At 45.4% G+C, this 14888-nt stretch overlaps 1 protein-coding gene across 13 annotated transcripts in view; it reads left to right on the forward strand.

Annotated features, from left to right (window-relative positions):
• Positions 1-14888, forward strand: part of PRRC2B (proline rich coiled-coil 2B) — a 51954-nt gene that overhangs the window by 2237 nt on the left and 34829 nt on the right. For 10 of the 13 annotated variants that reach the window (XR_012631866.1, XR_012631867.1, XM_074891528.1 and 7 more), the window contains exons 2-5: positions 12178-12345; positions 13304-13481; positions 13696-13798; positions 14798-14870. Coding sequence is in view for 11 of the 13 variants with exons in the window: in XM_074891528.1 (XP_074747629.1) it covers positions 12231-12345; positions 13304-13481; positions 13696-13798; positions 14798-14870 (469 nt within the window). In the remaining 2 variants the exon portion in view is untranslated. Of the gene's footprint in view, positions 1-4341; positions 4450-12177; positions 12346-13303; positions 13482-13695; positions 13799-14797; positions 14871-14888 lie in introns of those variants that run through there. The other 3 variants (XM_074891522.1, XM_074891524.1, XM_074891523.1) reach the window with 2 other exon arrangements.

Here is a 14888-nt window from a genome sequence, read left to right on the forward strand (position 1 = left end):
TGTTTGTTTTTTAAATTGCATGTTTCCTCAAGCCAATATGAGTGCATCTGCTGTTAGCTGTGTTTTGGTTTTGTGCTTAATTTGATATGTACATTGAATATAAGTCGATTCCTTTTTTTAATTTGTTGGTCTGGTCTGCTTTTCTGCATGGCTTGGGTAGACTAGATGTCACACATTTTAGGACGCTTTCAGCAGTCTTCACTGATAACAAAATATATTTCTACGTGACTTCAGCAGATACCTTTCCTTTTAAAAAGAGAAGAAAGTAGTAAACCATGAGTTTTATATAGGTTTCCAAAGCTATCATTATATAGTGCCTTGGTGCCTTGTTTTTTTCTAAATTTGGAGAATTTTTATTTGGTCTTACAGTGCATTTTTTTGATGAACTGTGAGCTTTTTTTTTTTTTTTCCTTTTTCTGTGTGTTCATGAGAGCTTAAAAGTGAAACTCGGCCAACTGGCTGAAGCTGGAATAGTAAGTAAGTAGTCCATACAAATGCTGGAAAGGAGATGCAGGGTTGAAAAGTATTTTAGTTTTAATAAATATGAGTAATGTTCCTAAAGAATTTTTATTAAAATGATTTCACTTCATAGCGACATTTTAATAAAGCCTTTTATTAAAGCTTTGTGTAAAACCAAACTTCAAAGGCTAATTTACTTGAACAACCTTCTTCTTAAAGTAGGGATGGCATTAGAGTCCGTATTTGTCTTAATGCCTGACGCAGCGTGCCGTGGTGTCTGGGTGATGGTATAAAGACAGTCCTCAGTCCTCGTGTGTGTGGCACTGATGCTTTTGCATAGCACCCGATTCCTGTGCCGCATCCTCCTCGTCCTGCGGGGGGGTATTGCATCGGAGGTGCGACTGGCAAAAATCAGGACCATGGTTTAGGCATGTCTTCTGGTAGTGCCTCCAGTTTGCCTGAGCTGTACAGTACAGAGCCTGTTAGATTATCCATTACAGAATTACCTGCCCATTTAAGATTCAAAAGCGTTGGTTGCTTAAGGCCTTCGTTGTACTTACTGGAGTAATTGAAAGTATTTAAGGGCGAGCCGGGCTAACTTTAAGCGTTGCTGCATTGAAAATAATAGTAAGCCATTTTATTTTTTCTTTTATGATGATAGTCTGTACAAAGAGATTTTGTTGTAGTGATATTTCCACTTGCAATTGTGTATTTTATTATTGCAGGAATAGAAGCAATATGAACAGGAGAAACTTACTGAATACAGGATGGTAACTTCAGGGGTGCGAGGGAGAGAGTTTATTCCAAGGGCTTGGACCTCTCAGGTCATCCCTGCTCTTCTTTATGAGATTCCTCATTTATTCTGCAACTTGGCAATGAACGTGTATCAGGCCTTGCTGTTCAGCTAATCATGCCTTGTAAGTGGGTTTTGTTTTTCGTGTGGCACTGACTCGTTCTCCTTATAGGTCAGTAATTTCACAGCTCCTTATCACTGGTTTGTCATTTAGAACAGAGCAAGTCCAGCTGTGAGTCTGTCAGGTATCAGACAACGAGGTGAATGGACAGTGAACAGGTAAAGGCTGGGGAGGTGCAGCTCTCCTGAAATTAAGTGACTTTGTTGCAAAAGTTATGGCAATGCTCCTGGAAAGCACCTTCAGAAGGGGATTTTGCAGATAGGTTCAAAACCCGTCTAGTTTGGTTGAAGAGTTGTTCTTTCCCACAGGAGGAGAAAAGGGGGCTAAAGCAGGAGGTTGTATTGTAATGTTTAAGCCTCATTGAAGTGTAGCTTGGGCTCATTCTTTGTTAGTAACTTGTCTGGTACTCGGGATGTTCTCTGCGTACACATGTGCTTCCTGTGCAGAAGTAACTGAGAACCTGGAGCTTATGAGCTGTTTGGATGCGTATAGCTGTAAATCCTGATCTTTTTATTCTTTTTGTCTGGGAGCACTGGGACCATAATAGAAGTGGACTGGAGGCTGATCTAGTAGCACTGGGTTCTGTATTTATCTGTGATATTGGTTGGTTGTGAAGCTGCTTGACTTGCAGTGCTGTGGGGTGTGTGAGGACAGAAGGTGGTTTTGAGGTGTTAAAAGGCATATGTACAGTTGTGCAGGGGGTCATTGTACTTACAGCCAGAATACAGTGTCTGTATTATGGTTCTGAACACTTCAAATTTTCAGGAAAGTGCTGGTAAACTGGAAGGGGCAAGAGAGCTCACTGTTACATCCTTAAGAGACTACGGGTATTAACTTGTGCAGGACTGGTGAAAACAATCATACCTTGAGTGAAGGGGAACAGTTAACGGCCTGATTTGAAACATGCAAAAGTGAAAGAGGAGGTGAAGGCCCATCTTCTAGGTTTGAATGCAAAAAAGTACAGAAAAAGTACCAGGAAGAAATCAGGGCCTACAGGAAAAATGGGAGGTACTCTTTTACCAGGGAGTGTAGTGATAGGATGAGGGGTAACGGTTTTCAACTGAAAGAGGGTAGATTTAGATTAGATGTAAGGAAGATAGTCTTTACTGTGAGAGTGGTGAGACACTGGCACAGGTTGCCCAGAGAAGCTGTGGCTGCCCCCTCCCTGGAAGGGTTCAAGGCCAGGTTGGACAGGGCAACCTGAGCTAGTGGAAGGTGTCCCTGCCTGTGGCAGGGGGGTTGGAACTGGATGATCTTTTAAGGTCCCTTCCAACCCAAACCATTCTGTGATTCTGTGACTTGCTAACAGCACCCTAGGGTCTGGCCAGGAGGACTACTCTGTTGGGCTGTAGCACTTCTAATTGAAGCCCAGTGGATATTTGCTTTTGGGAGCATCCTCAGTAGCCTTTGGATTTCAGGTGAGTAGCACTTAAGAGGAGTAAACTACATAGTATTTACAGAGTTAGCATCCTGATGAAAGAGACTGGGTGGAGGAATCCTTCCTGGGTGGCCATTGAGACATTTTGGGCAGGAATTGTAGTGGTGGTGTTGCAAGGAGTGAATAGAGACAGGTTTGAAGAGCTTGCATTGGGACTTTGCCTCCCCCAGGCACTTCTTGTGTGTGAATATAGTGATTTTTATTGGAAGAGTTCTGCTGTGGGGTAGGTTCTTCAGCTGTTCCTACCTGTGTGTGGGTTGGGAGCCCATACAAAAGCCTTGAGTGCTCTTGTTCAGAGTTTGGAGTGGGCTGTGAAGCAGGCAGGGGAGTAGGGACATGCTCAAGAAACGCTTCTTCATGGCTGGAATAGTATCAAGTATAGTTTTATCTTTTTCTGAAATAACCAAAGAATCAAGCTCCCACCTAGCAATTGAAACATCACGAACCGTCATTTAGGAACAGATTCACCAGATCTGAGTGTTAATTACAGTGTTAATGTTGCCTTTAGTGATGCCTGTGATCCTGTGGCAGTGAAAGCAGTGTATGGGGTGGCTCATTTAGGAGGTGTTTGCAGCATTCCCCATCCCCTCATGCAGACCTGCTCCTTCAGAACTCTTCTGGAGCAGGGCTTTGTGCTGCTGCTGGCCCCGCAGCGTCAGGAAGGCAGTGTGTTTCAGAGGGTGGTTTCCAGCACCAGAAAGTGGGAGATGAAGGGTCTATTTCTTGCTCTGCCACTCAGCATAGCAGCAGAGTTCTGTGGTGTCATTTTTCTATCTGGAAAATAGAAGTGATGATGCTTACACACCTTGTCAGTTATGCACTGCAAATATCTATGTAAATTAAAGCATCTGTGAAATGTTTTCACTTCCTGTCTGGCTTGGCGTAGTCCAGATGTCCTGTGCATAGTCTTGAGTTGCTTAGTTCTCCAGAAAAGCTAAAGCTACCTAAAGATATCTAAAGCGCCTTTCTTCAGAGTACTGAATCACACTGCACATAACGTGGTTTCTTACCACTTTGTACAGTCCTTTTCCGGTCAGAATCCTTGGCATTCATTTGTAGTGCAAATGGCTCCTACGAATAGGCTTCCTGTAAGACGAATTGCTGTGCAATGCTGCATTGCTCTAGTAGTGTTGTTAAAATTGGGGAACCTGGAGGAATACTTCCTTGGAAGCTTCAGCATCTGCAGTGTTTATGAACTACAGGCTTGTCTGAACTGCTTGTAATCTTATTAATGGTTTGAACTGGCTACATCAGCCTTGATGGCTGTGGAAATCGGAGAAATCTGGTAGAGAAGGATCTATTCAGCTTTATCCAGAGCAGCTCTGTACCCTGCAGTGTGCCTGTTGGTGCTGGCCTGTCTGGCTGTAAAGGTGCCTGTCAGAGGAGCTCCTGTCAGCACCTTGGGGAGGAACAGGACTTGAGGGATCTGCTCAGCAGGGGTATACAGGAACCATTCCCTTGTGTGTGCACTGAGGGATTGACACTTACTGGGTTTTGTCTCTAGTCTTTCTCTTCATAAAGATAACCTTTTGTGCATAACCTGAGTGGGAGCTGAGGCCCTGAAGTCAGCAGACAGCCTGAGAGTGTGGAGAGGTGTTACCAAAGCCCAGATCTGGTAGTGAGGCTCATCGGCACAAGGTAAACACCCACTTCCCCATTCCAGTGTGATCCTTCCTGAGACTGCAGAGAAAACAGAGCTGCTTACTCAACAGCTGATGGCATTTGTGTGGAAAGAGCTGTTGTATGTGTTCCTGAAAAAAGAACTGTTAACCCTAAAGACTGCCAGCTTTGCTCTGATTTCATCTCTTGGAGCTGTGACATCTCTGATTTCCTCTCTGCTTGTTTGCTATAAAACCTGTGTTCACTGCTGAGAGATGGAATAAGTTGCTGAGTTTTGGACCAGGTGAAGGATTTGTGAAATGTTTGTGACTTCACTGGAAGGATTTCTCTGGTTGCTCCTCAGAATGCGTCTGTTCTCTGGCAGCAGTTGATAGCGGTCCTTCCACTTGTGCTTGCCCTGGCTGTGTACGGCTCTCCGAGGTGAGCTATGTCTAACGATTCAGAGGCTTACATTTGGGTTCTGGAGCTGGCAGCATGGGTGTTTCACCTATGCTACTCTTGCTGCATCTCACCTGGGCTATATGTCATTGCCGTGATGATTTTTAAAAGTCTGTGTGGCAGAAGTGTCAGGATGAAGGGAATTTCACGACCTTAAAATGAAGTGGTATTCACTTTAGTTGTTAGTGATGGAAGAATCTTTGTCTTGAGCTGTCAGTCCTAAGACCTGGTGCAATGGCCGGAAAAGAGTTTGTGCTTGTGTGGGTACCTCCTGCCCTCGTGGGCCCCTTTGGAGCAGTGGATCTACTTTCTCTGCCAGTGGACAGTTTCTTCCTGTTGTTCTAGACATGGCAAGTGCTGCTGCAGTGCGTTTCCTCCTTGTTTGACTCTTCTTTACAACTTGCTCCTTTGTCATCAAGAGCTTAATTTTCATTGAGGGTCTTGGCAATGCAGGTGTGGGTGGCTGGGGCAGAAATCTGAGCTCTGGGACTTCTAACTCTGCCTACGGTGTTACTTGAGCAAACTGTTTCTCTGCCTTGGTTATCCAGCCTGTAAAATAGGACTGATAGTACCAGCCCTTTGCCTGTCAGATCCCTACCAGCTACTCGCAATCTGTTATTGTTGCTCAGATACCTAAATGCCCAGTTTACCTTACAGTTCAGCTGAATGTTGCCAGGAGCTTTTCTGAACAGGTTTTGCCAACAGAGCGTTATACCAGGGATTTCTTTTGTATTTGGATTTAAATTGCTCGCTCGTGATCAGCCTCCTTGCTTTGGTGTTGAGGGAACAGGATGTTGTAGCTGTGTATTGTCCCTGGACATTCCGATCTCAGAGGAACCTGAGCGGGGCAGACTGGAAGGCAGGACCACTCTGTAGGCTGTAGGTAGTGTGCTTCAGCTCTGGGCCTTGGTTGTGGAGGAGCCAGAGCATAAGTACAACTCTTAAGGGTAAAGATTTGCATTTAATCTGAGCCCTCCTTTGTGCAGGCAGCTCGTGGAGATCACTAGGTCACTTCCCTTTCCTCTTGTACTAGAGCTGTTGGGGTCTGAATTTGTTGAGGCCACAGGTGGTTCTTGCTGAACTGACCTGCTCTGTCTTCTGTGGGTTTTACCTTTGAAATGTGAAACAGCAAAGAAAAAGAAAAATGGTCCTTTATGTCTATGGTGTCTTGCTGTGGAAGGTCATGGCTTCTGAGCCTGGTGAGGTCTATAGATAGGTGCCTCAGAGCCAATTTGTGCTGGGTCTTGTCTCGTTTAACACATTTACGGCCTGGATGAGAGGGCAGTGAGTGTAATGGTGGCAGTTGGTGCTTCCAGGTTGCTCCACATGAGATACCTTGCTGCCTCCCTGCAGTAATCGATCAGTTCTTGATTCTGAGGGGTGCGAAAGCCCTGCAGCACTTCTTGGGTTAGAGGTACAGTTATTCCTTCCTGACAGGCTGGCACCAACGGGTCAGTTTGTTCTTTACAGCATGGTGGGACAGAAAACTGGCTCTGTTTCTCTGGAGGGCTGTGGTAGCAGATGCTCCTTTCAAGAAAAGAATTAACTGCACACCTTGGGTTTTCTGTTGCTTGAAAAGGAGGGGGAGTTTCATGAGCACAGGATCTTGCGAGTACTTTCTGTGGGCTGTGGCCCAGCTTTCTGATTGATTTCTTTTTTGCTCGGTGCCATACTCTTGCATCCTCAGGATGAAGTGTTTCTTATCTTTGTCTGCATCCTCAATTACTGGAGGTCAGGGCAACTTTCCAGGGCGTGGCATTGTCTGTCCAGCCTTTACAGAAAGGACCACAGAACTCATTAATGGTTTTATGTAAATACAGTTGAGCTCTTCTCCAGACTCCAGTCTGCTTTATCTGTTTTACAGTAAGCTACAGCTCCACCTTTTCTGGATGTTGTTCTCTGCCTGCTTGCTTTCCCAGCGCTGGGAGAGCTGAGTACCAGAGAGGTGAGTGAGACTTCTGTATTTTACAGGCCAAACTTGAGATTGTGAAGATTTTGTCTAGAACTGTGCAGTGTTTCAGTAACAGTAGTGTGATTCCCAACCAGTTGGTATGTTTATAAGAGGGGGCAGGAGGTGAACTTGGTGAAGACAGAGAGCTGAGAAAATGAAGTCAGGTCATCTTACAGGGCATGCCCTTTCTCCCTTCCCCCATTGTCATGTTTTCTCTCTGCCTGCAGAGCTCCATGCCACAGAGTTAATGATAGATACGCTGTCCAGAAGACTCTGCTTCTCCTCTTCACGGTCTTGCTGCATGTCTCAAATCTAGGGTGGCTTGGCTTAGGGAGGCCTGATGATGGGGCTGGCCAGTGGGCAAGTCTTCTGGCAGACAGCTCCAACAGTATTACTCGGCTAACAGCATACCTCTGCAATAAATCATGGGAGATGTGATCCTAGTCTCCCATTCCCTGTTTTTACAAGGAGACAAGGTTCACGGGAGATGCAACGAGAAGCTGGAATTGTGCAGAATTAAAAGATGGCACTGTCAAATACACCTATTCAGCTAAGCAAGGAGGGTCCCCCCTTGTGAATCAGGAGCTTGACCATGGGCTGTCTATCTTTACTCTGTGCTGCAGACTGCTGACTTGCTTCTCCCATCTGGCAGGATTTGGTGCCACGTTCAGGATCTCAGCAGACCCTTCTCTGTGTGTACCAACAAATTTTGGTGGCTTCCTCTGGAAACAATGCAATAGAATGACAGCAAGTGGTTTCTTGTGGCCTAGACTTGCTACAGCCTCTGTTTGCTGCACAGCTCTTCTGCACTGATCTGTTGACTTTGTACTTGGATGCTGATATTCTCCTGTTGCTCCCCTCCTCACTTAAGCGGTCTCTCCTCTAGTCTTTCCCCACTAGGCTGATGATCCCTGCTTGGCCCAAACAGGGCTTCTACAGGACATAAGTGCACCTGGCCCCAAGCCCCGAGGGTCACACTGTTCACCAGAGCTCTTCCAAGGGCAGCCAATGGCATCTTTCATCACTGAGGCAGGTGGTGACTGTTTTACAAATAGGTGGTTCTTGGTGGGACATGTTCCAGGAGAAGTAGTGGAATCTCCTTGTTGACAGATAAATGCTTAGCTATGAGAAGTACCAGCAAAATTGACTGTGAGTATTTAAAGAAGAGTGAACATCACTAATCTTCTGTAAAACTATACTATATTTTTTAAAAGGTTTCACATTACCAGTAACATTAGAAACTACAATAGATTGCAGTTTAACATCAACTCCAAGCAATTTCATCTCTGAAATTACAGTTCAGCTTTTTCAGCCTGTGAGTTTGACCTGAAATTTTATACAAATTGTTCAGAAAAATCTTCCTACTTCTGGAGAACAGCCTTTTCACTGTTAATCTCTATCCTGTTGCTTTGTTTTGTGTTTGTGACTGCTGCTGTGAAGTGAGCAAGGAGCGAGGGTCTGCAGTGGTCTCAGGTCCTTTGCCCGAGTGATTGTGCTCAGTGTAGAGCTCAGTGGTGTGTGAATGGCTGAAGTGATTCCTTCTAGTGTGTGTGTTACCTTTCATAAATCTGTTTGCCCTGCTCAATTAAGGCTGGCTAACTTCCAGGTATTCAAGCTCCACTGAAGTCTTGTGAATACAACACCATCAGCCCAGCCTCCTTCATACATAGATTTACAAAGAGCTTTGCAGACAATCCTGTTTGTCAGGAGTCTCTCCCTTTTGCTGTGTTTTTAGCTCGGGGGTTTCCAGATGTTACCAGTGCCAGTAACTCAGGGTTTTCACATAACTCCTTTTGTAGGACACGCTCTCCGTGCTCAGTAGATCCCTGCTGGAGCTCCAAGGCTTGCATGCTCTGGCACTTAAAATGTCCCTGTTGCTCTCTGGATTAGAACATACCCCTTTAAAAGGCAGTTGGATGGAGCCAATACCCAAACATCAAATCCAGGACAACATACTGTGGACATGAAGACTCCTGGGTAGCAGAGCTCTCTGCCCAGGAAGTGATTCTGGTGCAGTTATTTTTATTCCCAGGTCTCTAACATACTGTAGAAAATACTGGTCATACTGCAGTATTTTCTCATTCCTCTGAGACACTCAGTATTTTTCACTCCAGTGGTGTCCCTGGATATTACAGGAGACATTGCTAGTCCTAAGAATGGGAAGAGCTAAGCTCCATGCTAAAACTGATGGTGAACCTTCCTCCAAAGACCTCTATAAACCCAGAGAGAAACCTTGCAGAAATGCTGGTGATTGATTTTTTTTTTTTTTTTTTTTTTTTTTTAATTTTTCTCTGTAAGATGTGATAATGCTTTCTTCAGGGTCAACAATCTGACACGGTTACCCTGAGCACAGGTCAGAGGCTTTGCCGAGGCTGTCAGTTGTCAGCATCGGCATGTGCCTTCTGCTTCCAGCTCTCCTAATAACAAGCATGCAGGCTGACAGTTCAATTCTTAATGAACTTGGTTTTTATCAGAAATGGCTTTGCTCTGCAAGACTGGAAGGCCTTGATGATCTCTGCCCAGATTCCCCGTTTGACTGTGTGATGGGAAAATAGTCCAGTGTCATGACAGCCTTGGGAGGCTCTGTGGCCTCTCTGAAGTGCTGTGGGTGTCCTGGGTGCCGAGTGATCCCCCTGGCCAGTGACACCCATGGACTCGCTCAGATCTGCAGCAGGCTGCTGCCGGGAGGGACAGGCAGCAAGGTCCTGCCTGCGGGACAGCTCCGACCGGGCTCAGTGCTGCTGCAGCCTCTCTGCACAGTCACTGTATGGATGTTGCCTCACCTCTCCGTGGACTTGTTTTCCCCTTTGGAGCACACACATAACACACAAACAAAGCTGTGTTTCATGTTTTCAGCTTCAAAGCATTGAAGGAGTTTGAAATAAATTTTCCTTATCAAGACAGCAGTTGTGGCTGTCCCAGGAAGTTTGACAAGGGGCTTTATCCCAACATGTCCCCAGCTTCTCTGCTCTGAAGTGGTTGTTTATTCCTCCTGCGTTGTTTTAATGATACCAGATGTAATCAGGAGGTAGCTGAGACCCAGTGACACAACTGGTTGTCAGGGTTTCTCTTTGGCAGTGTTACCCTGCATGCTGTTTATATGCTGACTTTCAGGAACTTGGGAATTTTCTCTTAACTGGCTAACTCCTGAACCTGTTGTGGTAGTGGTGTTTTTTTTTTTTTTTCCTAACGCCTAGTAATTTTGTCTGAATTTAGTTTTCTAAATGTCAGAGTGGATTTTACTGCTTGGGATTGTGTGAGGTTGGTACAGGATTGACATGGTCTGGATAGACCCCAAGCCAGGCTCCCTCTGCAAGGCTCAACATACCTGTAAACGCAGGTGGCTGTGCTCTTGCCAGCACAGCTGAGGGCTGGCATGCAGCACCCTCTGCTCTTTGCTCTGGTCTGGGGCTCCCCACAACTCTACCAGTTCAAACAGGTCATTGTTCTCAGTCCAGCTTCTGCTTCCCTGCCAAGTCCGTGCTAATCGGTATTTTTTCTCGCTTTCTCTTTTATGTCTGTCCTACTAATAAAATACAGTGGAAATGGGCAAGTGAGGGAGGAGCTATTGTTTTCTTTTGGCACATGGTGACCATCTGAGCAAAGATTGAACCAGACTGGAGCCAAAGATCTGTTTGCTACTCTGCAGGAAAAGGTGCTTCAAGAATGCCAGCCAGCTGTGTTGGCTCCGCAGGCTGTCATGCTGCAGCCCCACAGTGGTCCAGCAAAGGTGGCTGTGAGTGGCTTCTTGCGGAGCCTGCTGTTTTTCCTTAGCATCCTGTGGATGCTGTTACTGAGTGACAGAAAATGCTTTTCTTCATCTGTCCCTGACCATGCTACTTGCTGCCTAGCACACGGAGTCCATGGCTCCTTCCTATTGCCAGGCCTTATTTAAAGAACACTACACGGTGCCAGGTTTACTGGTCAGAAATTTGCCCCCTGGCAGCAGCCTTTAGATGGGCTTTACTTGGCTGGTTGCAGATCACAGCACATTCTCAAACTGGCTGTATCCAACATGTTTGTGCTCTGCGCTTTATTTTGTACATAATGCATGATAGACTAATCCTCTTATCTGTAAATTATGTTTGATAAAGCTTTGCTGGTGGAAGTTGTAGCCTCTGGTTAGATACAGTTTCAGAAAGAGTGATTTCTGACTGTGTTTAAAACATGCTTTCAGCTAGATGAGTTCTAGAAAGGGTGAAGGGTGGGAAGGTCCAATATATGTAGCATTTTGTACTCCCAACAGAGTTGCAACCCTAAGATGGGGCCTAGCAGATGGTATAATAAAACTGCCAGCAGTTTTAGGCTTGGAGTGGAAATCTGGAAATCTAAATTATGCGTGAAAAGGTTAGATTAAGCTACCAGATTTGAGAAAATTTAGAACAGAGAATTATGCTTGAAAGTATGACAGAGAGGTCAATTGAAAGTAAGCAAAGTTTCTTTTCTGCCATAAAAGTTGGCCTACAGTGTGTGTGTTCCCCATGTTTCAGCTTTGTCCTGGGCTCCAAGAGCCAAAAAGTGAAAGTGAAGAGACTGCTTGTGTGAAGGGTGTTAATCACAGAGTGTTGTGCCAGCAGAGATCAGAGTGAAAAATTGACAAACCACATCCATTGTGAAAAGTATATTTATAGCTAAAAATGGTGTTGAAAGTGCCAGCAACAGAGAAATGTAATCTTTCTTTATCAAATGTTTTCAGGATTCACAGTAGAACTGCTGAACCCACAGGTTCAAGATTCTGAACCTGTTTGATTTGAGCAGTTTTTTGGACTCCTTAACTCTCTCTCATGGCCAGCAGATGGGAAAAGGGAATTTGAAGAAATAACTCTGTTGCCTTCAGGTGATGCTTTCAGAGCATTAATTGCTGGTACAAGTCATTAACTGTGGCCAGTGTGGAACCATAATCCTAAACATTACAAACCCGGCTACAGTGCTTCAGTGGGAAACCCAATGATAAATTCCAGTGTGGTATAAGACACAGTGCTTTCCTGTCATTTTATGTTTAGGAATCCTTGTGCATAGCTGCTCATTGTTAGACTTATTCTTTCAAAGCAAGGACTGTATTGACCACCCTCTCATATATTCTCACACTTAAAGAAGCCACCTCGTTCAGCACTAAAGTGGCAGAAAAAAAAAAGGATGCTGCGAGAAGTGTGTCCCTGCAGTTCTGTTCATTCAGTTTATGAATCTTAAATCCCATCAGCTTCTTGTGACTAAAGAAGAGGGGGTTAAAACCTTGTAACTTAGTGTGCTCACTGCAGATACTAGCAGTTCTAGCAGTTGTGTGTGCTTTTCTTTTTACTTGTCTCTGGCTAAATAATCTGTTTGAAGGCATTTTTCTGGTTCTCTTTCATTAAAAGGCAGATCGGGAGCGGCGCAGAGAAATTTCCTTACTAGATGACATTTCATCGCAATGTCCGATCGTTTGGGGCAAATAACCAAGGGAAAGGATGGGAAAAGCAAGTACTCGACTCTCAGCCTGTTTGATAAGTATAAAGGAAAGTCAATAGAAGCTATCAGAACTACAGGTAAGAAATGCCTTCAGAAAGCTCCTTTTGATGTCTTCCAAGAGTGTTGTTGCAGAGCTAATTCAGGTTGTTGGCCCTGTGGGTGGCGTGCCCAGTGGGAAGCAGCTGGGTTGCAGAGCTGCTTGTGCTGGTGTCTAAGCCTCTGTTTCATTAGGACTTCAAGGAGAATGTCTGTGGTTCTTTGTGCTGCTGTTAGTGTAGGAACATGGAGGAATCACGGCAAAACAGCTGGGGGACTGTTGGCCCTTTCGTTTAGCCTGTGTCCTTGCTGCAAGGTGGTCAGGTTGCAAACTTGAGTGAAAGCCTTACCCCGGGCCTTAGGGGCAGTTAAGATGACTGAAGTGCCTTGAGTTGGACAGACCTTGTGTGGAGAGTCAAGAACTGAAGGCCTCTGGGGAAGAACCTGAGTTAGTTTTGCAGTGGAGATGTGACAAAAAGTAGACAATGGGGTCAAAAAAAAATGGAAACATTGCCTGAACTGGCTCTGGATTTGGTGTGGGAGTAGAAAACTTGAAGAAAACAAAATACCATCTTAATATATGTGATCTGGTGCGTAGAGCTGGAAAATCTAGACCTCAGGACTCCTGGGTTAGATTACCAGTCTGTCTGCTAAGAGGTGGACTTGGATGGCTGTTTCCCCAAGCTGTGAAAGGGCAATGCTGCTTCTCCTTGGTGAAATGAAAGAGGAGTATCTGCACAGGTAGCTAAAAGACTCTGTGGGCATTTTCTGTTTTGGATAATTATTTTTCTCTCCCTTCCAACTGTTAGCCAGCTGCTACAACAGACGGCTGCTTCGCCGTGGTCCTGCGGGACATGACCTGTATGTTGACACAGCAGCAGTGGTGCTGCTTGTCGTACAGTTCTGTTGGGACTGCACCCGGCCACAGTATGCTGATTATGGTTACTTGTCTAGCAGGATATAGCCCTCTGTGACCTGCCATTGTTCCTTTCTCACTAGTTATTCCTAGACATGGCTTACAGAGTCTTGGGAAAGTTGCTGCTGCCCGGCGCATGCCACCTCCTGCAAACTTGCCTAGCTTGAAGTCTGAGAACAAAGGAAACGACCCCAACATCATTATAGTACCCAAGGACGGTACAGGATGGGCAAACAAGCAGGATCAGTCAGACCAAAAGAGGTAGGTAGAACCACTTTTTCCTAGATTTTGTCAGGCAAGCAGCAGTTTTGCACTGCTGTGCTGTGTGTTGGACCTTACAGCGATCAGTTCTCTCTTGGCCATGCCAGTGTAGAGCCAATGTTAGCCTGATCTTTTAGCAACTGCTGTATTTCCAGAGTTGTTCGTCGTCTTGCCTGCCTTCCCCTTTGATCTCACCTCTGCTGTCTCTTTTCAGTTCCAGTGCGACGGCTGCACAGCTGCAGGAGTCGCTGCCGCAGCAGGGTTTGCAGAAATCTGTCTCCAATTTACAGAAGCCGACACAGTCAATCAGTCAGGAGGTAGGTGCGAGCAGTCTCTGTGGCTGCCACCCGGCCTTCCCTGTCCCCAGACAGTGTGAGGATTTTCTTTAATTGTCTGTGTTGCCTTGCACATGTAAGACTCAGCAGACTGCAATTTACAGAACAGCTCCTGTAGAATCAATTTGTGTAGAATTGACTGTCTTGACTCCAAGTTACTGTACCCCAGGAATGCTGTGCTGCAGTTAGAGTATAATTCTGTGCACGTTATTTCTGTACCTTTCAAGTGTGTGCAGAAAGTTTAGCTTCAATCTAGAGAGAATGGCTGGAGTGTGGGATGGCTGGTTAGCACTTCTAAACCATTTTATTTCGGGTCTAATTCAAATGTCCCTTGGTGACAACAGATCCAGCTCTTGCTCCCAGCCTGATGAGACTTGATAAGAAGAGATCTGGTCATGTGGGAGAAGTAGCCAGTGTCAGGACCTGAAAAAGCTACTGGCAAGTAAGAAAGCTTCCTCAGAGAGTGGCAGGGACTTGGCCCCTCTGTGCTGCAGATTTCACACTTTCAGCTTAAAATATCCCAGCCTTTGAGGTTCAGGGAGATCAGGACAGAAGTTATGTTTTGAAGAGGAGAAGTGGTTAATGCATGAGAAAGTAGGGTAGCCTTCCAGCTGAGGTGTAGCATGGAACAAATCTCCAAGATTAAGAGGGACCATTTGGGAAAATGCAACAGAACAAAGGGAAAGCTTGATTAGAGTGAGGAAAGCAAGAGGAATGGTTTGAAGAAATTGTTGGTGAAGGTTAGCGGAGGAGAGATGAGAGGCAGGGCAGAGAAGTGGAACTTTCATGTAGCATCATAGAACACTGGAGTGGGGAGTAGCCAACTTTAGCCCCAAGGAGAAGCTGGGGAGACCTGTGGTATCCAGTGACATCTGGGTGATCTAGAGGTCTGAACTGTAGCAGGTGCCAGCCAGGAAATGAGAAACAGTCATGAGACTTTACTGATCTGTGGGTGTTGGGGGTTTTTTGTTTTGTTTTCAGAGTACAAATTCAGTGCCAGGTGGACCAAAGTCATGGGCACAGCTGAACGGAAAGCCAGCAGGACAAGAAGGTGGTGAGTATGATAAATAGA

This window comes from Strix uralensis, chromosome 21, assembly GCF_047716275.1.
Source record: "Strix uralensis isolate ZFMK-TIS-50842 chromosome 21, bStrUra1, whole genome shotgun sequence".
NCBI lineage: Eukaryota > Metazoa > Chordata > Aves > Strigiformes > Strigidae > Strix > Strix uralensis.